Here is a 22,487-nt window from a genome sequence, read left to right as displayed (position 1 = left end):
ATGAGTGTTCCCAAGGTACAATCCATACTGTCTCACACCGCGTGTTGTCCGGCGCTGCCGAGACGGAGGTTAACCCGTAGTCTGTCTAGCTCAGAGACCCGTCCCTCTTCAAGCAGGGCGTGGCCTATGTCAATGGCGAGTGGGTGCCAGCAAAGTCTGGCAAGACGTTTGATGTCCATGGTATGCCAGAAATAAAGAAACCAAAAAAAAAAAAGAAAGAAATTCTACGGTTCATGTATGCTCACTCGCATAGATCCTGCGACCGGCAAGTTCATCGGTAGCTGCCCCGAGTTTGATGCCCAGGACACCGAGAAGGCCATCGAGGCCGCCGCAGAGGCATTCGAGTCGTTCCGGCACCTCACGGGGCGTCAGCGCTCTAAGCTACTTAGGAGATGGTACGAGCTCGTGATGGAGAACGCCGACGACCTGGCCACTCTCATCACCTGGGAGAACGGCAAGCCCACGGCCGATGCCAAGGGCGAAGTCGTCTACGCGGCCAATTTCTTTGAGTGGTTCAGCGAGGAGGCCCCCCGCATCTACGGCGACACCATCCCGTCTTCGGTGCCGGGCAACCGCGTCTTCACCATTAAGGAACCCGTCGGCGTCTGCGGTCTCATTACCCCCTGGAACTTCCCCGCGGCCATGATCACCCGCAAGGTCGGGCCGGCCCTGGCCGTCGGCTGCACCGTGGTGTGTAAGGCCCCAGGCGAGACCCCTTTCACCCCTCTCGCCCTGGCCGAGCTAGCCCACCGCGCCGGCATTCCCAAAGGCGTAGTCAACGTCATCACGGCGCTCGACAACACCCCCGAGGTCGGCGAAGTCCTCACGACCCACCCAACCGTCCGTAAAGTCTCCTTCACCGGCTCGACTCCCGTCGGCAAGCTGCTTATGAAGCAGTGCTCCGGTACCCTCAAAAAGCTCTCTCTCGAGCTGGGTGGTAACGCGCCCTTCATCGTCTTCGACGACGCCGACGTCGACGCCGCGGTCGCGGGCGCCATCGCCTCCAAGTTCCGCTCGTCGGGTCAGACCTGCGTCTGTGCCAACCGCATCTATGTCCAGCGCGGCATCTACGACGAGTTTGCGGAGAAATTTGCCGCCAAGGTACGCGAGTTCCGCGTGGGTAATGGATTCGAGGCGGGCGTCACGCACGGCCCGCTGATTCACCACCGCGCGGTGGAGAAGGTTGAGCGGCATGTGCATGATGCGAAGGAGAAGGGCGCCAAGGTTGTGCTCGGCGGGCATACACTGCCTGATCTGGGGCCAAACTTCTTCCAGCCGACTGTGCTTACCGGCATGACGCCGGAGATGGTGATGGCGAGTGAGGAGACGTTTGGTCCCGTGGCGGGACTGTTCCCGTTTGATACGGAGGAGGAGGTTGTCAAGATGGCAAACTCCACGCCTGTTGGTCTGGCTGGGTACTTCTTTTCGAGGGATGTTGCCCGCGTGCATCGCGTCGCGGAGCACCTCGAGGTCGGCATGGTCGGCGTCAATACCGGGTTGATCTCGGACCCGGCCGCACCGTTCGGTGGCGTTAAGGAGAGTGGATTTGGTCGCGAGGGGTCATTGTACGGCATTGGGGAGTATCAGGTCACGAAGATGATTACTGTTGGTGGCGTGGGGACGTTGCAAAGGTAGAAGAGCAGAAAGGGAGGGTTTGCAATGGCATATGTAATGAATCATAGCTTGGAGGTTTGGTTTCTGGCTGGCTTTAATACCGAAGGTCACTTTTGCGTTCCGGCCTATCTTCGTGTTGTAGTACCAAGCAGATGTAGCCACTTTGCTCCTTTTCGAGCAGTGCCACGAGATACTACAGGTGAATCGCACATGCCGGAAGTTGGAGATGGATCCTATTGCAAGCTAGCTCTGTGAGATGCAAAGATGGCGTTCAAAAGGTGAAGTCTTGAACATATCCCGTGTGGCTGTGCGCATCAAATCTTGATGTTGTGCATTGCAGCTCGCTCAGCCACCGTCGCTGTCTCAGGTCTCCTTCTTGACAATGAGGCGACTAAAGAGCCGCGAATTAATATATCGATTGATAAATATAGGGAAATAGGGCAATTTTCAAGAGGGAAGGGTAGTATCGTAGTAGATTGTCCGTTTGGATGATGAGCTGGTGGCCTTTCGTGAAAGCTGGTCATCTCAATGGAAGTATCCTTTCGCAAATATGCAGCAGTTTTACGGGGATCGAATTCAAAATCTCACTCACCTTACTCGTCGACTGTCCCAAAAACGGCTGTCCAACTTCCTATGTAGTTTGTAGAGACGAGTGATTCCCATTCCGAGGGCTGAAAGCTTTGTTTCGGAGAGGAATTTGTATTCTGAGATGGGCAGAAGGTTTTTCGTTTCTTCTTTTTTTCTTTTTTTTTCCCTTTTGTCATGGCTGCAGGAGGCTGGAATGCAATCTTGGTACTTCTTTAAACAAGAAAGGACACTCTTTACTGGTAGCTATCGCAAAGTATGAGCTAGATCATCATCATTCCTCTAAGAGGAAACAAGACGCGGTATTGAGGCTCCTAACCTTCCAGACTAATCCCTAACATCCGATCTCTATCGTCCTAATCCCAGGACTCAGGCCCCGAGTCCGATCCTGGTTCCGTAAGCCACACTTTCGGGTTTATTGGTGGCCGAACAACAGCACCATTTGCGTTTGACGTGCCTTTGTAATTTCTGGAGTGGCATTCAGTTGTGAGGTCTCCATTTTTGTCTGTTTGTCATCATTGAGACGCTTTTGCCACAATTTGGGTTGGGTTGGGGGGGGGGGGTTGTACTGTGGTACTTCCCGACAGGGAAGGTTGCTGTAGGGAATGGACAAGCCACTCGGGAACGAAAGTTCCCGCAGGCGAATTGTTCCTGGGCTTGTCTGCGTCGGTGTTGGTGATGTTCCTCCAGTGGAGGGAGAGAGCGCCAGATGTGTCTACGAACAGTGGTGATCCTTTTGATCTGCAAACCAGTAAGCCATGTTTTCAAGCCCGATAATCTACAGAGTTAATTTGCTAGATCTGTGTAAGACCGGGCAAACTAAGCATAGCGATATACTGTAAGAGCAAACTAAGACCTACTGAGAACGCGATCATCCAACCAGGTTGAATGCCTGGCACACCTAAGAATAGAAGACGGCATTTAGTACACTGATTCCCACTCAGCCCAGTTTCGGGACGGCACTGCACTACGTAGATGCATCGGCGCATTGCCCGCTTTTGACGTGCTGCGCTGTAAACAGCGTTGCATCCATCCAAAGATCTTCCCTATATGCCGTTGCATAGGGGGGCCTACAGCCATCGTATGACGGATATTCGAGTTAGGCAGGAATGAAGAAGCAACGGAATTGTGGCGGTAATCTCAAATTCTGTAATCAGAATGTTTGAAGAAGCACCATAGCATAGCAGGCTGACCGCAAACTCTAGCTCTAGCGAGCATGGACCCTACCCTTCTTGGCCTCAATCTCTTTGAATGACGGACTCCGACCACGAATATACTGTGCAAACTCCGTTCCCCTAATGGACATAATGCAATCCCCGAGATGTGGAAAAGCAAGCACCCGAGAAACACGGTCTTGGGCCCAACTGCCGTGACAAGTTCAGATAAGCCGCAGTTGGGGTCCAAAACTCTATGCTGGTAGACAGTTCCAGCAAGTTGGGCAGTGATCTCCATATGAGGTAGAGAAAATTTCAGAGAGAAGACGTGATCGCTTGGGTTTGTGATGCTGGTCGGGTTGTCGGAAAGGTAGGTAGTTGGTCTGTCGCAGTCATTGAACAACTATCACAAGGTAATGTAGATGTCAAAGGGTGTCTATTTACGACCCATCCATCCATCAACTCATCATAATAACCATATCCACACTTCGTCCATGCCAAACCAACTGTCGAAGCCAACACCAACAAGCACAGAATGTGCTTGAAGCTTATCTAACCCATCCCATCCCGTCCCATCACACTATTTCCCAGTCCCAACTGTCAACAAACCATCCCGATCATTAATCAACCAACATTCCATTCCATACCCTCCACAAACATCATTACTAAGATAATCCTCATGCCAAAAACAAGGAAATACAACATGGTATCATAAACCCTCGAATGAACGTCACAAATCAAACCAATAAGTATTCCATTCCATTTCCACTCCAATCATCCAAACGCCATTGCCCTTCACCCATCCATCCATACTGAAACCCTGAGGAAAAAAAAAAAAAAACTGGGTCCATCACATGTATCCGTGGATAGATAAAAGACATCATCACCCTCCAAGTTATACACCCTAAGTCAACCCCACCCCCGAAACGTGACTAGCATGCCAAGTAAGGAAATCTCCCAGATCATGACTCAGATTGAACCCCATCGGCACAACATACTCATTCCCGCCCGCATCATGGCTTACCACTAGGTCCATCATCGGGCTTTGCGGTAGCGACTGGAAACTATCAATACTATTTGACCGTTGCCGGGACTTGGCTGAGTCGATAGAAACGTCAACGCAGTTGGGCTGAGCAAGAGGCTTCGGCAGTTGCGGTTGGGGTTGGTAGTCGTAGGTGTAGGCCGGATGAGACTGAGGCCAGGTGTTTTGGTGGTAGAAAGCAGGCGAGGGTTGGGGTTGAGACAGGTGCTGGGGCGAGGTGCGGTAAACGGAGAAGGTACTGCTGCTTTCGTTGCGGCGGTGCCGTTGTGAGGCGTCTGGAGCGGGAGGGGTGAGATATTGACTTGGTGTCGCCATCGTTGCGGCCGGGTAGAAGCCGAATTCGTTGTTAACATGCGGAGTGTTGTATTGCTGCTGCTGGCAGTAGTTGCGGTAGTAGTAGCTTTCCTGAGCGGTTGCCGGTGCAGGGGGGTCGATTCTCCTGAACCCGGTCTCAGCGCCTAGGTTCGGACTGCTGCCAGCCCCAGATGCAGATGCTGGCGACTGTGCCGTCAAGGATGGTGTCCGTGTATGCGTCGAGGACATGGCCGGCGTCCAAGTCCGATTCGGGGTCTTGGGAGGTTCGGGACCAACCAACCTGCCGTAGCCCTCAAAACCAAAGCTGTTAAACCACGAGATCAAGTTCTCCAGTTCGTCCAGCTCGGTATCCGACGGCCGGGAGTAGTCGGTCGCTTCGCCGAAGAAGTCACCCGCGCCACCAAGGATGGCCATTTGGAAAGCGGTCCAGTCGAGAGTGTTGTCCACAGCGGCTGCCCGCTCAGGTTTAGATAGACGGATACGGCCGTGCTGGAAGGTGGGCATTGTCATAGTGTAAGGCGTGCTCCTTAGGTAGACGTACTCGTCGTCTTCCTCAATAAATTTGGTAGAGACATGCTGTGGCGCTGGGGCGGCAGGCTGTTCGGGTCTTGATTCTGACTGTTCGGTAGGGCTAGGTGATGTCTTATTCTCGACAGAACTTGGCGCAGCCTCAGGTAAGGCAGGAAGTGGAGGAAGTTGTCGACTAGGATTACGGCGATGACTAGGTGACTTGAGTGTAGGAGCGACGGTAGGTTCGCTGTTGACCGATGTAGGTTGGGCCGAGCAGTCTTCCTCGGAAATGATCGCAACAGGGCTGGTCCTTTCCGCTTCATTGTTTCCTTTGGTAGGCGAATCGGGAAGTGTTGGTGCCGGTGCGTTCTCAAGCGTATTTTGGAGTTCTTGTTGGCGGCTGTTGCCCGGCTTGCTACTAACCTGTTCCTGCGTAGCTGCTTTAGAAGTGGGACACTCATCATGCTCTTGCTGATTGGCAAGACATGACTGAGGGGTGGATGTCTCTGTCGGGGCATCCCGCGCAACGTTGAGATCGAGGGGCTCGATCGGTTCAGCTGGCTCGGCTGGCTTCTTGGTTACCTTGCGGAACCTCTCACTGACATGTGTGACTCCCAGCTCAGGCGAGCATGTCCATTTTGTAGCTCGGCTCTTCCTTATCTCCCGCAACTCGCTTTCGGGGAGCATCTCATCGACCTCAATTCGATGGAACAACCGTTCCCTCATGAGCCCCTTGGCGCTCTCCGTCCATTGCCACACTGATGATTGCCTTGCCCGTACTCGCGGCCGGATGCCAGACTTCTTTGACTTCACCCTTTTTGGGGTCGAGGCGACTACCACTCTTTTCTGTCCAGACGAAAGCTCTGATCTGGTAGCCGTCTTTGTTGCTGACCTGACTGACCTATTAGACCGTGTAGATCGGTTAGAGCGAACGGAACCATGGCTACGCTGTTGAGATTTTCTGCGCGTTATTGTTGACACAGATGTGGCTGTCTTTGGCTTTGGGAACTTTTCGAGCTGTTGATCAGAGAGGATGGCATGAGAGTACGACTGACGTAGCTGGCTGATATCTGCTTTTTCCGCTGGTTGTGGAGCGCTGGTCAAGAAGAGCCCCTTAGCATCGGCTGTAAGGGGGTTTGCTGCTCCAGACTCAGAATCGGGGGATGTCGTATGAGTGCCTATGGCCGGCGTTGGGGGTAGCTCAGCGGTTGCCTCAAGTGGCAGCTTAGGTGCCAGTACGACCTTGTTTTGACCCATGCCTTCGAGCTGAGGAGGGGACGATGGCGGTGTAAACTGGAACTGCGGAGGAAAAGTATTTGCATGAACGATGGTCCTGAATTGTATTGTGGATTGAATATCTTCACAGCTCTGGGCACTTAAAAGAGGACTTCTTTGGGGACTTCTCTGTGGGCTCCCCTGGGTGCCCCTCTCAGAAGGCCGAGGTGGACAGGGTCGAGCAGTGGCATTGATGGCGTACACAGCGGCATTGTTGTTCTCATAGCTGGACAAAGAAGTTGTCGATGACGGGGGAGTATCTGGGAGAGGAGGTGGGGGTGGGTAGACAATACGATGTAGGTCATCGCTGCGGCGGATATCGATCATTGGTTTGGGTTTCTTCATGAGGCCCATTGTAGGTGGCATCCAGCTCTTGATACGACTGAATGTGTCCATATCGTCGTCGTGTATGAAGTACGAACCCGTGTAGTCCTCTGGCACTTCATCCTGCTTCTTCTGAGGGATGAGCTTTCGAATGCTGAAGGCCGGCCGTGACAACATGTTGTTGTGTTATATCGACGTTGACTATAGGGGAAGAGATATGATATGGTAGAGGAAGAGATATTGGCCGAAGGTGGAGTACATGACTTGTGTATAGGTGAGTAAGGATCAAGGGAGGGGAGAAGCAAGGGAGTATGATCAAAGGCCGAGATTCCCGTTCACGACATGGCGCCCCTTGTCTGGGTTGGGAAGAATGAGTAAAATGTAATCCGTAAGGATCGCAGCCAACTCAAACAGACTGACCCAACGGCCAGAGCGGGAGGGGAGACACAGGTCAGAAAGGCGTGGACATATGGGGGATCAAAAAAAAAAAAAACGAGCGGCGCAGGCGAGGGGATAGTAATATTAAACATAGCAGCACATGGCAGCCCACAATAGCGCCAGCTTCCCCGGCGACAGACTAGCAGCGCTTTCTGAATTGCCCTGTACCTGTGCAGTTTTGAGGCGGGCTTGAAGAGTTGGGCCAGTCGCAGCGGCAGGTCATTGTTGCGCCGAAGTGTGGCGTTGACCACACTGGGCACACGGACACTCCCCAAAGAGAGAACCTTGCCAGGGCGGGGGTTGGTTGCTGGGGGCGGACGTAACATCAAGCAAGCAAGGGCTGCAAGGGTGACGATGCCGAGCACGGGGCCGCTGCGAGTGCTCGTGGATCCTCCCGCTTGCTTGCTGCCGCCTGCCTGCATCCGGGCACCGATTTCTCCGGTTTCTGACTATCTTATGTCGCTCTTCTGGATAGCTGTTGAAAGCTTCTTATTTTCCGCCAAACCGTTGTCCAGCAGTTCTGGACACGATGGCTAGTGACTTCTCAGGGTGTGCTGAGCCGGAGCCTTTGGCCTTGTACTTCACAACGCAGATTCCCAATACAGAAGATGGCGTGCAGGAGGTTTCCGCGTGCAGCCTGCGCCTCACATCGTGACAGGCCCCTCCTTTGCAGGCGATTTTTTGTACAGAACATTCGCCTGAGGTATCGGCAAGTAGGCATCTTTGTTCATACAGAGCGGGCTGCTATAAGGACGGAAGCTAGGAATATTCGCTGCTTTGTTCTCTGGCACCTAGGCTGTCGAGTCAGGTCGGCTTGACTGATGCCCCGAGATGCATTTTTATAGCAGCGTACAGCGTAGTATCATTATCTTTGCTGTCATTGTCATTGTTGGTACGTACTAACATGATGTCGCTCTCCGCCAAGGCCCCGAGCTACAGTACCATCAGCCTAGCTTATATAGCCCAAGAACATACCCATTCGATACACACACATACTTAGGCAGTTGGCCTGTCGTGCTTGTCGGCCTTTGGCATAAGTAATCGATCTTGCAAAGCGGAAGCTCATTGCTGTCAGTGAATGGAGAATCGCTGCGCGTCACTGCAACAACACAGCGAAGAGGACGAAAAGGCAAACGATATGGATGCGCTAACGGCGCTGCTGCAGTTGTAATCCAAAGCAGGTGCATCCGTAGCTGGCCAGATCCCAAGTAGTGCCCTACCATTAGTTTGCCGTTGGTGATGAGATCCGGATTCCATCACATTTTCTGGTTTAACAAGCCGTATGATTCCAATTGCTAGCATTCACCTCAGAGGTTGAGCGGGAATACCAACGGCTCCAGGTTGTCACTCACAATTTTCACATATCGTTTGTTGGGCGTTGGTGATCCGTTTCCAACGAGCTCTCGTCGCCAAGTGGGTTTGGTGGTAGCCTCCGGCTGCATCGATGTCTTGCCCCTGTCGTCCATGGGTGCCCCACCCAAGTTCAGGCAGAAAAGTTGAGCACCACTGAGCAGAGGCCTTCCACTTGTTTATCGCACATTCCCCATCATAAGAAAATATTCTTGGAGTTTCTTCGCTTCTACGCACTGCACATTCCAAACTACAAGACTGAAAAAATGGTCAATGCTGACAAAAGGCTACATGACCAGCAGATCGAAGCTTGCATATCGTAGATATCGCAGACTGGTTGTTCTGCCATGGCATCTTGTCTGGGCTCCGCAAGAAACGTAACCCCGCACATAGCATACAGTGAAAAAGTAGAAAAATATCGCACTGTTAACGCCTTACTGAGATCATGGATGGGTGATCTCGGATCGTCGCTGATGACTGCGAGAAGCGTTTAACTATGTTTCGTTAGTGTGGTGAACATCGGCACTTTAGCGCCCGAGAGCTTACCCATCCGCCGACGATCTGTGACCCACAGTGTTTCCTCACTGTGGCTGCCCTCGGCCAAGAGCCGAAAAAAGCATGCTGCCCCAAGCCACCTAAGCCACCGCTAAAAAACAAAAAAAAAAATAAAAAAATAAAACTTGACTCCACGGGCTGCTGCCTTCAGGCCTGTGGCCTGCACTACAGTGTTGAAAGAAAGCAGACTAACGTCAATGATGAGGCACGATAAGGCCACAACGCTGTGTCTTGTTCTTTATGAACCTCCCGTGGATGAGCTTGTGGGGTAACGAGGGAGAAGGATTGTCTTCCTTGCTCCGGGACGGCAAGGCACTTTTGCTTGCTGGCGGCTTCTCTGCGGCCAACCTTAATACAGAGGGCACGTGGGGGAGTGGCTACGAGAACAATGTGGCGGTCTCCATCTGCCTATCAAATACACAATCGCATTTCCAAACTTTTCTAGCTAATCTGCCCGGGTACGCTCATTGTGACCATGCTGCGGTCATTTCGAGCAGTTCCAAATCTACAATTACCAGATTGCTCGGGGCGGGCTAGCTTTGTCCTCGGGCTCCGGGTCAGCAATGACTTAGTGCCGTGCAACCAACACACGTCGATATTCAACAGCTAGCCGCCAACCTCGTGTTGCCAAGTCCCCGAGATCAGCAGCCCTGTCGTTTCATTTTCAGCCCTGGCCTTGTGCTGCCCGGTGCCTTCTCACCTCTACTCCCTATCACGATGATAATTGCCGCGAGGTTACATATCTTAGGCGCCCCGGCCAATCACCAAGCCTCTCCCGCCGCACTGTAACGCTTCGCCACACCCAAGCACCCGCCCCTACTGCACGGCCTGCCAGCAACATGTTCCTGATCCTCCGTTGCCTCCGGTACCATAAACTGAGCTTTCGAGAGCTTCCTCTCCCCATTGTCGAGGACAACACATGGTCTAATCTTCAGCTAGGTGCTTTCCTAGAGTGTCACTTCAGCACAGCCCGTTATCTATGCACCATAATCTAGTGATTATTCAACCCTCAGGCGTTTCGAAGTAGAGGTTTCGCGCAGATGATGTCTCTAGTTCACCGGACCGGAAGCAAATCTCTAGAGCTTCCGGAGATGTCGTCCCTGATCCTTCCGTCACATCGCGGCGGCGTGAGGAGAACTGAGCACCCGAGCGCCTTGATTACATCACCGCGCACTATCTGCGACATCACTTGAGCGCCGTCTCTAGTTTTCGTTGCTGCCTGGCCTGCTACATCGAGCTTAGTTCGCATGCTGCACTATCTGTCTTACGATCTTAGCTTGAAAGAATCAGTCGTTGCCCTCTCAGACACACTCAAGAAGGAAGTCTGAAGCGGATCTCTCGATTAAGTCGTCGGTCTGGTCGAGCATTTTACTTGGTTACAAGGCTGAATGGTGGAAGGCTTTAGCCAAGGTGTGACGGTCCAGATCCATCCTTCCGGCTCACCCTAGCTTCCTGTCTTCACGGCATCTTTTGAGTAAAACCGAACAAGACATTTTATTTCCACAGCTGTCGTCAAGTGAGGACGCGAATGAATTGACTGCACTAATATTTGAAATTGTTCGAGGGAACTTCACTTCAGTTGCTGGAAAGCCCTCGACAAGCGGCTATTGCATTCTGTCTGCTGACTATCCTAGCAAAAACTATTCCACCAAGTTGGACGCCGTTGCTATTGGTCACAAATTTTCTTCTGATCCTTCAATTGATTTCAATGGCCCGGGATTCCAGGGCTCTGTGATATAAAGTTCAGGAGTGCAGCGGCGGATCTGAGGATCGCGGAAACCTTCTTTCACTCTTCCCATCCTGCAATCCAGGTTGCATCCCGCCGTTGCTGCCGCTGTCCCAGCAACCATTGCTTCCGCCTGAAGCGTCCATTGTCCCGATGTAATCCTCTGATGCTGATAGTTGTAGAACTGCTGAGCTGAGGCTTGTGCCGCGTCCCTCTAGGGCCGGATGCCTCGCCTCGGCCCCCGGGACAAGCGTTTCCGGTAACACCGAGTCGGTCTTGCTGCCTAAGCGCCGCTCGCGCCTCCTTCAACCTCGAGGCCGCGGAACCAACAATGCCCCTTTGTCGGCATCGCTGACTTGATATTGACAGATATATGCAGCAGTTGTTTCGAGATATGGCCCCGAAGGATCCATACCGAGTCCATCGGCTTAGTAGCAGGACGTTGTGTTAAGGCGCTTACGCTACTTTCAGCCTCCTCCCTGGTCACCCCGTTCTTAGAAGGCCGTGATTGGTTTGCTGGCTGTTAAGTTGCCGGTCTGTCATGTTGGCCTCGTCTGTTGTGTCTCGCGGATCTGGATCTTGGGTGCTTTGCAAGTGTCGACGGGGGAGCCAATGGTCTGGTCTTATGGCCGACTAATTGGCCGTACTTGCAGGCCCGGTGAAGGTTGACTGGTAGGATGCTGGCTGATGATGGGCGTACCGACTGTCAGCCCTACCGTCCTCTCTCCTGGGCAGGTCCCATATGTGGAAGGGAAATGGCTTGGATGGCCCTGGGGGTTGTGGTGACGAGTGTCGATATGGTGGTTGTGTTGGAACCCTCAGAAAATCCCGTTGGCCTGGCGCATCGGCCGGCTCGTCGCTGTCTTGAGGAAGGACGACGCAGCATGGCTGGGCACGTAGGCGGCCTTCTTGGGCTTGGGCTTCTCATCGACAAAAGTAATGACAAGCTCGGCCACGGGCTTCTTGATGCCACCAAAAGCCGCAGACAGGGGCTCAAGTGGTCTGTAAGCCGGTTGCTCCGGACGAAGCCAGCTCGACAAGGCTGAAAGCGACGAGTTGATGGCCATACTGACGGTCGGGAAGTGAGCCCAACTGTATTGGGGGACAGTAATTGTCTTGATCCGGGTCACGATGTGATAGGCAAATGGCATGCTGGTGTTGTGGTGTGATGTCCTTGTGATGGTAAGAAGGATAAATGCTGACAAAGGGTGATGTTTTGGAAACCACCGAATCGCGAACAGGGTACGAGTTTATAAATGCCGACTTCAAAACAATCCACCTCGGTATCCTGGGCGATGTTTTTGTCACCGTTGTCGATTAATTCCTCGCAGATGTCACGGGGTGGGGATGGTTCAGGCGATCGACAGCTGCCTTGAGCCTCTTATACAAGCATCCCTCACTCGGGGACGTCGACCCTTCTGCGGGGATTTCGGGCGGTCTCGCGAGCCTCTCTCGCGAATTCCGAGAAAATGGAGGATCATGTTGGCATCACGTCAGCAAGATGATGGGACTATTGAGAGCCATCTGTTTGATTGGGCATGTGAAGCTCTTTCCTCCTAGCATGCATATTCCCAAGTGGGCATGGTGTAACACACATTGTGTGGTTCGCCAGCGGGCAGGCTGAACGCTTGACCAATCCCGTGATACTACAAAGCATTGCTCTGAGAGCAAAAATATTGGTCACACGGCGACCAATTGAAACAAGAAATGTCCTTCTCTGATTAGATTGCTGCAGTTTTGTTCATTTTCCAGCAATCTGTACTGGCCATTCAGCACAAGCCCCTGGCGCCAAAGCTTGTTCCCTCTGCAAATCGGTGATTGGTGATTCACTGATCAGTCTTGGCTCTGCCAAAACTCTGGTCGCCGCGTTTGCTGACCTAACTGCTGGGTTCCCCTACCCTGCACGGCACCGCTAGAACCCACACAGCGCAATGGCCTGATGGGCGGGACTATGCTCAGCTAATCAGGGACATGCAGCCTTGTTCGCTCACGACAGGCCAGATATATGGGAAAACGGGTGATCGGTGGCAAGGGTCAAATGGAGCTTGTCGTTATAGTCCGGCCGCTATCTCCGCAGATCCGATGCCCGTAGCTGGGAATGAGTATTGACAAAGGGATCTTTTTTGTTCGTTCCCTCCAGAGTTTCCTTTCTCCTTCTTTCTCTCATCGGTGGTGTGCGAGAGGGCAGGAAGAGGCTATGTTGGCTGACTGCAGCAATAGCTTAGTTTCTGTTGTGCTGAGCGAGCGCCCTGTGTGTGGAAACGTCGATTGGTGATAGCAACCTAGCTTCACTCTTTTGCTCAGCCCTACGCCGCTAGGGAGTGGACCCTGCCCGTGGGGTTGGAGGGCGAGGGCGTTAAGGTTTTTTCTCCTCTCACAAGTGGAGGGGCAATGGGTAAATCGTCATTGTTCTTGGGGGCTGTGAATAGAGAAAAGTTGGGGGAAAGATGGGGGATGAAGTGGTTAAGTGGATGTGCTCACTTCGTGTTTGTCAATGCTGTATCAGCGATACCTTTGCTCAACCCTAAGTAAGATAGAGGGGTTTAGCTTTGGCATCATTCACTAACTCCAACGGTGCCGACTGAGACGTTGTCGCCGGGTCTTTGCTGAGTACAGTCCCCTCCTAACAGCGTATTCTTCCATCTACGGGACGCTTAGCATTCCCACTCTCGAGATTCGCTTTGGTGACCCAAACAGTCCTACTTGCGCTCTGTCCCTCAGCAAGGCATAGCCTCCTTGAAAGTTCCTCTCACGTTGCCGACTCGCGCTCGAAAATACGACTGTGACATTGAACGCCACATTACTAGCTTGTCACACTATATCCAAAACCGTTCTTTGAGGCTTGCGGGGGGCACGTAGCGAAGCATTGATAGTCAATCGCATATATGTGGCTTATTTCTTGTAAAATGCGAAGCAGCAGGCGCCTCACGGGACCTTTGCTTCAATCTTCCCGGACATGTAAACAGTTGTCGAACCAAGTCACCTATTCCGTCTCCAGTCCCATTTCCAGCGCCTCTCCCAACATCACACCTTGCAAATAACAGTGGGCCACAAGCTGATGACAACCCGGATACTCCGTGCTCTTGCAGAGCACTAACAGAACGCGAACCCCATGTATGATCCATTTTTTGTCCTCCTGTTGGGAGCACGTTTGTCACGACCAAAGCTCTATCTGGAAGAGTGGGTTCCGTGCAGCCAACTGATCAGGACAAGAGGGAGCTGCGACCCATCAAACCCAGACATCTGCCCCCAACAACCAAGCATTGGGAGGCGTTCCTCAAAGCCAAGAGGCATTGATCCTCACCACCCAAAATGTTGACCCTCAACGGTCTGTGCCATTGAGGAGGAAGGAGCAAGGGAAGCTACAAGAGCCAATGTATATAGATTCCAGGCAGGACCATCTGGCCCAAGAAGCTCTCCAGTCAGCAATACAAACGGTTGCTTACCAGCTGGTGACCACAACGGCCACTTTGGTTGTGTGAGAACTGAGAACTCCTCTGTCTCTCAGTCCAGCCGCCTGGCATCTCTCGAACCCATCTCAGGAGGTCTGTCTGGATCGTACACAACGTTGAGACACTAGCTATCCGCCCTCGTTTCGTTCTTATCAAGTGGTGAAATTTGAAGATTAAGAAACAACACTACAGCCCATCAGAAACTTCAAGATAATTTCCTCGTCCGAGATCATGTTTTTGGGGGATTTTCCAGTAACTTTCTAACCCTGGCGAAATCGATGGATGACTGTATACCGTTGTCGCGCGGTCTACTTTGACCAAGGGAACAATGGCACCCATTGTGCTAGCATCCCGATGACAAACTGCAAGCCAATGAGTGCCTCGTAGAGTTGGGATGAGCTCTTCATGAGATATATCAATGTTAAACATTCCTATCCACAGAACATGATATCATAAAAATCTACCCCTGCTTCCCAAAAGCCAGACTTCCTGAAAAGTCCAAACTAACCCCATAAGCTGCCCGGAGATCGTGGGACTGTGGGATATATATCTGAGAAGAGGAGCTAACTTGTTTGCGCTTTGTAAAATCGAGGAATCGTTGAGAAGACAGGAGGCAATAGCTTACATCGACACATCGGCTGCTGGGGGATCTCAGTAAGAACGACGACTCTCAAGCCATGGTCACCATCCACTCGAGACCAGGAGTGATAGTATAGTGGGAAAGGGTTTTAAAGAAGCTCTGTGGGCGCTGCGTAGTTGCCTCCATCGTCCAAATGTGTGATATCTCTCATGGTGTGTGAGTGTGAAGTCTTGAATCCATGAAGGCACACTGGGGGGTGACTCCCCTTGCAAGTCCGGTCCTCAGTGGTACTTGAGCCATGACCTTGCTTCCAAAAGAACAACCCCCCTCCCCCCCAAATCTCGCTATGGTAGCCTCAATTGGTGAGATGTAATCGGGGCGGGGTTCGGGATGATCTCTGGTGTTAATGTCACCAACCAATCCTATCAGAGTATAGTAAAAACCTCTCTTCTTGTAGAGAGTGCGAGATTGAATTTGATGAGCGATCCATAAAGAATTGGCAAAGGTTTCATCAGCATCCAATCTCTGAAGGATTGAGTAAGATGGGGTAAATCAGCTGGACCAGTTTCGCATAGTTCACGCAGTTCTTCAAATACATCGATCACGCCAGGGCGTTCATGACATGTAGTGGCTGCTTCTGCAAATATGCGAAAGGCAATAACCGAATTACTGACACCCGTCTCTCCCTAAACCATGCGCGGTACACTGAAGCCCCCTTTACTCACATTCTCCATGGATAAAGACACTTCGGACAGTCTTGTCAAACGTGAACATGGTCCCTAACAGCTCCTGCCGGTTATCCTCCCACTTGCCGCATGTACACCATCTTTTGTGGTGGCACCAGTTTTAGCCTCGGTGTCGCTTACCAGGTGCGTCGGGAGGAAAAGGGACAAAGACACCTTTCCAGACCGGTTTACGCCACTTCAAGGTGATTAGCCACAAGGCGGACGCAATAGTTTCATTCTCTTCTCCACAATCAACCACCACTCTCTTAGCAAGGCAATATATATCCCCCATGAAAGCGACCTGGCGACCTTTTTTGTGCAGATCCCCTTGGTAGATGCATACTGCATCTGCCCAGATGAGCAGATCCTGTCCACAGTCGTCCTCTCGGGCGTCATGTTTCTCTGAATATATGTTATGAAAGGATGGCAAAGCTTTGTCTGTCAGGTTCAAAGATCGTGTCGAATGCAACGCAGATCCTGTCAAAATTGGGGTATAAGTCGAAGGGAGTTAGGGAGCTAGCATTATCCACTGACAAACTGGTGATGATATAGCACGATACAATGAGTGGGAGTTGGTCACGCATCAAGCGACAAGATGTTTCTCCAAGGCAAAAGTCGCGGAAAATGCGAATCGTTCCCTCTTATAAGGGTGTTAATGGAAGTCAAGCATAAAATTTTAGTGTGAAGGTTAGGCTGCATACCAATGGGGGCAAAAAACTCGATATTCATGGCTGAGGATGGCTTTGATGAGTTGGCTTGGGATAGCCCAAGGTCGAGCACACATCTTCGAAACAAATAGCATGGATGTCACTGAGGGCTTCGAAATGCAGGCTGCACGTTTTGAATTGGCGTAGACATGTCTGCAACCTGGCAGCTTCGGTCAATGGTGGTCAACAGAAGATGAAGCAGAAGGTAGATCAGGTGAACAGCGTGCTTAGTTACCTACCTCCTTGCCAGAAGTGTCCGGTGCGGCGGCTGTGATAGCATTGGAGCAATGAGCCGAGAGAGGCCGTGATTGGGAGGGTGAAAAGATCATTGTTGCCATCTGAGGGGGCAGAAGCTGAATAACATAAAAAGAGATTGCAGGTTTGTCACTACTCCCCAAGCATAGGGGAAACATGTATATAAGTCAGCAGGTGGGTCGACAGATCAGTCATTGCGAGCAGGCTCACAGAGAGAGGATAGTTCTCCAAGCCTCCAACAAGAGGGGAGTCATAATGGGGCCTTAATCCATGATGAAGCACACATGTAGTGCGCTCCGGAACCAGCTGGTAGGTGTACGTGGCCATTGTTTTAGCAGTGATTGGGTTGCTAGTGAGACATTAGACAGTGAAGGTGACGGAGCTTGAGGTAAAGGTTAGTGTGTTTTGACGTTGTTAAAGACGTGCAGACCGTGAATTTAAGTAAATAGTAACTCCAAGTAGGAAGTTGAACTTGAGAAACGGAAGCTTTGAGTGTTAAGCCAACATATACAGTCGATTAGTGAGGCCATTTGGGTTTATTATATCGTTGCCGCATTAGGTTGTATCTATTGCTGCTGTTGGATGCAAAAAAAGTCTGCCTAGCTGATGACAAGCAGAACCTATGTATTTAGTTGGGCAGAAAGAAACCTGATGACGCTGGATTGAGAGGTCGCAGATTTGTTGCAGAGGTAGCCTTGAAGATGCACTTGCACCGTCTGCTCATCGGCAACCTGGTATGCTTGGATTGGGCATGGAAGCAGGTCTTTGGAAACCCACATTGTAGGCTCAACTCAGACCCGTTAATGTTGATGTTTTTGTGAATGGTGTATGACGATACATATCCAGATAATTGCATACGCTCTCTCGAAATGATGAGTCCGGTAAAAAAAAAAAGGGTTGGCAACAAGGCATCAAGCATGGTGATACATGTAGAGAATTCTGGCCAGGGAAAAGATGAACCAGAACCACTAGATATGCACCTCAAGTTCTAATCTACGAAGATTGGTTTTGTTGTGATCCGGTCAAGTTTTATTCGAAATCAAAGTACAAGATCCAGCAACGCCAAAACCTGCAAACTGCATGACTGCCGATCTTCCTCTTACTCCTTGTCCCCATCGTCCTCCTCACTCTCTCCAACTTCTTCTTCGTTCTCCTCTTCATCCTCCTCCTCACACACCGCATACGGCACAAACCGAAAGTCCAGAAAGCTGGGCCCACATCCCTCAATCTCCACCATAAACTGCATACTTAACACGCCCTGGCCGTCCCCACGCAAGCTCACTTTGCTCGCAATCCGCATCGCCTCGGTGGCGGCTTTGATCATGTCGAACTTGAATGTCTGCATCCATTTCCGCCTGCCGTTGGTCCCATTTACAGAAAATGTCTCGAGCAGGTCCTTGCCCTTAGCAAAGTCGACCGTGCTCGAGCCGAGGGCACCACCCGAGCTGGTGAAACGAAGGTAGGGCTCAGATCGCGACGCAGCAATAGTGAGTTTCTCCGGATTAGATGGAGCCAGCTCGGCGAGGGCGTCCAGGATGTAGCGTGCTTGCGTGATGATCTTAAAGGAGATGTCCTCCAGGTTGAAGGGGATGTCGTCTGGGGTTTCAGGGACGTAGGTCGTCAGGTTGCAGGTGGTGCTTACACCGGCTTCGTCAAGGACGATGCTGAAGGGGCCGCCTTCTTGGGGGTAGCTGAGGGAGCAGGTACCAGACATGCCAAGGGTCTGGGCGCTGAAGGCGTCGGAGCGGTAATTGCGTAGGTTGCTTCGGTAGGGGTCGACGTCGGCCTTGGCCTGGCGTGTGGCGGCGTCGACGGCGCCAAAAATTTGGAGGGTTTCGAGGAGCGCGGGGAGGGAGATCTGAAAAGATGGGATGGCGGCCTCATTGTCATCTTCTGAGCTAGCGTCCTCAGCTGGAGGGTTGGACGGGAAGTTGGTCGTGTAGGAGGTGAAGAGGGTTTTATTCCAGTGCGCGACTCCTGGGTACGGGTCAACACTGAGATGTCTAGTGCAGAAGGCCAGACAAAGGAGTAGCTACCTTGCATAACCCGGGCATGGTCTGCGGCAAACCTCAGGCCGTTTTCTGTTATGTCGACATGTACCTTGTTCGTAAAGTTGATGGCCTTGAGGAGTTGGTAGAGGGGCCTTGTCGAGCTGGCGACCGCCCGGAACAGAGGTGTTGGAGAACCCTGGGAGTCCATGGATATGGCTGACAGGAAAGCAAGGTTGTGATTAAGATTGTGGAAATATTATCCCTGTGGCCCCTTTGTAAAATCGATTTCCTTAGACCGAACCCCTATGATACAGACTCGCGACCGTGGGTATCTAGACGTAAACTCCAACAGCGCAAAACATGTACACCACACCAAATCTAAACCGAGGTCAGACACGATCCAACATTGTGTGAAAGCTTGGGACGAACGTACGCAAGGGCTAGAGATGCCGGGAAGGCCAGGACAGGCAGGTTCAGGAGCGAACGGTCTGATAACCAGCATTAGCATATACATTTTCATTTCCATAAAAATTGGCAACGTACTCAGGGCGAAGGCAGTGCCCAGTGACAAACCCAGCAGCAGTAGGAAGAAGGCGACCAGGAATTGACTGCCCTTTCCGACGAGGGGTACAAAGGGCGAGCCAGCTGCGGCCTGCCAGACCTCATGCAGTGACGAATCCATGTGCCGGGGGCTGTCGGTAAGTCGGGCTCTGCAAGTCGGGCAGTCGCAGGAAATAAGGTGGCAACGAGATGGTTGTCTCGAGAATCGCTGTGGTTGTCGTTGTTGTGGTTTTGGTGTTGCTTGCTTCAGACCAATTGAACAGTTGTTAAGCTCCAGAGACAGGGTTATCTGGGCTTGGCGCCAAGAGACAAGCTGCCAAGCCGGCCCCTGCTGCAGCTCGTAGCTGGCAGGGCTGGAGTGGGGCTGGATTCGACTTAATTGATTAACCCATGGCCAGACCCTCCTAGAGACCTTGATCGGTACGTACCAAACTAGATTCACTCGAACCCGCCGTGTTAGAGCTCGTTGACGCTCATAGTCCCGAGATTCTCGAGTTGAGGTTCTCACAAAGATTAGTCCAGAATAGCTGAGAATTATGTAAATCGCCATGATAAGCGCATACACGTACTCTGAGAAGCCTTTCAAGATAGGCACTCTTGAGCCGAATCCGGCCTGGCCATCCGGCTGTGGTTGAGTTTATTCCTGGAATTCCTCGAGCTCTGGAAATCTTACTTGGCATGGTTCACGGGTTCGCGCTTCTGAACATCAGCAGCCTGCAAACTATACGCAACTTGGCTATTCTGTGTCGCGAGTACAAACGCCACCGCCCTTCTTTTAAGGAGAGCGCTTTTATTCATCTCGACTGGAACCCTGAGAATTATAAGACGAACTATGCGAAACCAACTGGAGTTCCTTTTGGTCTCGCATGTGTTTGGCTTCGAGGGGCCTATTTACCCGTGTTTGGTATGCGGTCTCTCTCTCCTCCCACTACTTGTTCTTACGTTTTCTTCTGGTCCAGTGGATGTCTTCGCACTAAACATAGCCATGACCTTGCCTGCTTCTACTCTGAAGTGTTTTCAAACTCCAAGAGTTTACCCCCGGGAGCTTACGGTGAGTAAACCCCGCTGAGCTCATGTGGGCTTTTTAATGATCGCTTGTTTCCAATCCTCTAACCACCATTTCACAACAAAGAACCGTATCTACGAATGTCTCACCGCCTACATCTCCGTCATCAAGGCGGAGCCAGAAAGCCATGTCCATGATCTCCAGAAAGTCAATTCCTCTACTCCCCCGGAGGACATCCCCTATACCATTTATCGTACGAAGGAAGCAGCCCGGTGCGCCGCAAAGCAGCTCAGCATCCTTAGGAGATGGGCAAGCAAAGAGAACGTCGTACTCGGCGCTACCTCACGCTTTGAGGACCGCAGCCCTACCCGTTCTTTCCGGAGTGGCCCAGGTTCGACGAGCTATGGGGCTTCCACAAAAGGGATGCTAACACACGTGGCTGTGGTCTGAGCGCTGTTGCTGACAAGCTGTGAAAAAACGGCGAGAAGCGGTTCCTCCACTGGTTGATGGAGAAAGGGGATGCTGAGAGGCCCGTGACGCAGGAATAGTTGGATTATATCGCTGCGCAGAGGTTGACGATCGGATACTGGAGCCGTGGGAGACCATCACTCATGGGTTGGGAGATGGCGCTCGACCGGAGGGTATGAGAGTTCTCCCTTCATGCACACAACACCTGATCATTAGGATACTGCGATAGGCGGATGAGTTTGGACCGAAGAATTGGGAGAGCTTAGCGATCACACGAGACTCCACTCAGCCGAACATAAGGCAGCAGTAATATGTTTAACCTCAATGACGAGCAGTAAACCTTATTTTAATTTGCTGGCCAATCCCGTTCCCTTTATGCAAGACAGGTTGAATTCAGCACGCCTACTCGACATTCCCTCAATATTAACACGCTACCCAAGCAGCAGCAGAACCAAAGAACCCAGTCAAGACAGGAGCCGAGCTCACCGTCACCCATAACGCCTAGCGCCATCCAGCATGAAAGCAGCATCCCGCCACCGTCTACCGACCGTTGAGAAGGTGCTTAGGAATACAAAAAGCCTCGCATGCTGAGCTCGAACGCTTCAAAACGGTACTGATAAAAGAACAGCTAAAAACGACACGACAGAAAAGAAGGACAACATTACTCGGCAAACCGCCGCTCAAACTCGGCGAACAACTTTGGCGTAATCTCATCGCTGCTCATGCCCTCCACCTCCCACAGCACGCCCTTTTTGGCGTAGTGCTCGAGCAGTGGCTCGCTGGTCTCGAGGAACTTGGCCCAGCGCGCGCGGTACACTTCCTCGCTGTCGTCAGCCCGTTTGGCCAGCGGCTCGCCTGTTACGTCGTCGCGACCGGGCACCTTGGGCGGGTTGAACGAGTCGTTGTAGACCCGGCCCGATGGCTCGTGTACCCAGCGGCCGGAGATACGCTCCAGAATGACCTCGAGAGGGGTCTTCAGCCAGACGGCGAGATTGATGGGAACGATCTCGTCCAGGCGCTCGGCTTGGTTTTGTGTGCGTGGGAAACCATCGAGCAGGAAGGACGCCGAGGGGTCGTCGTTGATTTGCGGCCGGAGGAAGCCTCGCGCGTGGGAGGGGGAGGAGATGAAGGCATCGGCTTCTTCGGCGACGGTTCGGGAATGCTCTGTAGTAGCGCTGTGGTTCGTAATGACTGACGAGGCCAGCGTCATGACGCTGTCAGCCGGGTTGGCCGGGCGCAGCCAGCCGCGCGTATGAAACTCGTTCGTGATCAGGCGAAGGATGAGCTCGTCCGGGACCAGCCCACCACTCTTCATGATGCCCTCAACTTTGATTCCTGCATTGGCATGCTGTTAATGGGCTGATGATGGACGACAGGCGTAAATACCGGAGAGGTCTACGCACCGAGAGGAGTCCGCTCCTTGACATGATACCGGAGCAGGTCCCCTGAGCTGATGGATGACAGCTGCGGGAAACGTCGGAGGAGGCGTTGTGACTGCGTGCCCTTCCCTACTCCCGGTGCCCCCACCAGGATGACTCGGGCGGCGGTTCGTAAACGCATTATTTGTGAGTGTATGTGCGATGGTGGCTGCGCGGATGAAAGCTCCGTGCAGATAGGCAAGCAGGAGGGGAAATGCAGACGAAAGAATGGCAGAGAGGGCGGCCGACGTGTGCCAATAGTTGGGAGCAAGCGATGGAGGGGCTCTGGTGTATGAGACGACGAGCGGGAGTTTCCCGACTGGACCACTAACACGCATGTGCAGCCGACGGGCCGTACAACCTAACCAGGAAACGGTTACAAAACGGAGGGTACCTTGGCGCGTTGCGGTTGAGCGGCACGGCGCGGTCCGCAATG

The 22,487-nt window shown here is 52.3% G+C and overlaps 6 protein-coding genes across 6 annotated transcripts; 2 read left to right on the top strand and 4 right to left on the bottom strand.

The window, feature by feature from the left end:
• CTHT_0073510 (succinate-semialdehyde dehydrogenase-like protein) lies at positions 1-1,635 on the top strand (the record flags this gene model as incomplete). The annotated part of the gene is made up of 3 exons (XM_006697544.1): positions 1-15; positions 90-180; positions 254-1,635. 3 exons carry the CDS (start codon positions 1-3, stop codon positions 1,633-1,635), a joined length of 1,488 nt encoding a protein of 495 aa, XP_006697607.1.
• Positions 1,636-4,257: 2,622 nt separating this feature from the next.
• On the bottom strand, positions 4,258-6,996 carry CTHT_0073500 (uncharacterized protein; the record flags this gene model as incomplete). Its single annotated transcript, XM_006697543.1, has 1 exon — positions 4,258-6,996. One exon carries the CDS (start codon positions 6,994-6,996, stop codon positions 4,258-4,260), a length of 2,739 nt encoding a protein of 912 aa, XP_006697606.1.
• A 4,710-nt stretch (positions 6,997-11,706) lies between these two features.
• On the bottom strand, positions 11,707-11,955 carry CTHT_0073490 (uncharacterized protein; the record flags this gene model as incomplete). Its single annotated transcript, XM_006697542.1, has 1 exon — positions 11,707-11,955. The coding sequence occupies one exon, from the start codon at positions 11,953-11,955 to the stop codon at positions 11,707-11,709; it is 249 nt and encodes an 82-aa protein (XP_006697605.1).
• A 5,751-nt stretch (positions 11,956-17,706) lies between these two features.
• CTHT_0073480 (DNA repair exonuclease-like protein) lies at positions 17,707-19,280 on the bottom strand (the record flags this gene model as incomplete). Its single annotated transcript, XM_006697541.1, has 5 exons — positions 17,707-18,584; positions 18,644-18,814; positions 18,972-18,976; positions 19,032-19,086; positions 19,142-19,280. 5 exons carry the CDS (start codon positions 19,278-19,280, stop codon positions 17,707-17,709), a joined length of 1,248 nt encoding a protein of 415 aa, XP_006697604.1.
• An 864-nt stretch (positions 19,281-20,144) lies between these two features.
• CTHT_0073470 (uncharacterized protein) lies at positions 20,145-21,138 on the top strand (the record flags this gene model as incomplete). The annotated part of the gene is made up of 3 exons (XM_006697540.1): positions 20,145-20,210; positions 20,292-20,556; positions 21,077-21,138. The coding sequence occupies 3 exons, from the start codon at positions 20,145-20,147 to the stop codon at positions 21,136-21,138; spliced, it is 393 nt and encodes a 130-aa protein (XP_006697603.1).
• Positions 21,139-21,294: 156 nt separating this feature from the next.
• Positions 21,295-22,193, bottom strand: CTHT_0073460 (adenylate kinase 2-like protein; the record flags this gene model as incomplete). The annotated part of the gene is made up of 2 exons (XM_006697539.1): positions 21,295-21,968; positions 22,037-22,193. The coding sequence occupies 2 exons, from the start codon at positions 22,191-22,193 to the stop codon at positions 21,295-21,297; spliced, it is 831 nt and encodes a 276-aa protein (XP_006697602.1).
• Between the last annotated feature and the right edge of the window lie 294 nt (positions 22,194-22,487).

Source organism: Thermochaetoides thermophila (genome assembly GCF_000221225.1).
Source record: "Thermochaetoides thermophila DSM 1495 unplaced genomic scaffold scf7180000011823, whole genome shotgun sequence".
NCBI classification, from domain to species: Eukaryota; Fungi; Ascomycota; class Sordariomycetes; order Sordariales; family Chaetomiaceae; genus Thermochaetoides; species Thermochaetoides thermophila.
This window is presented reverse-complemented; position numbering and strand designations above follow the sequence as displayed.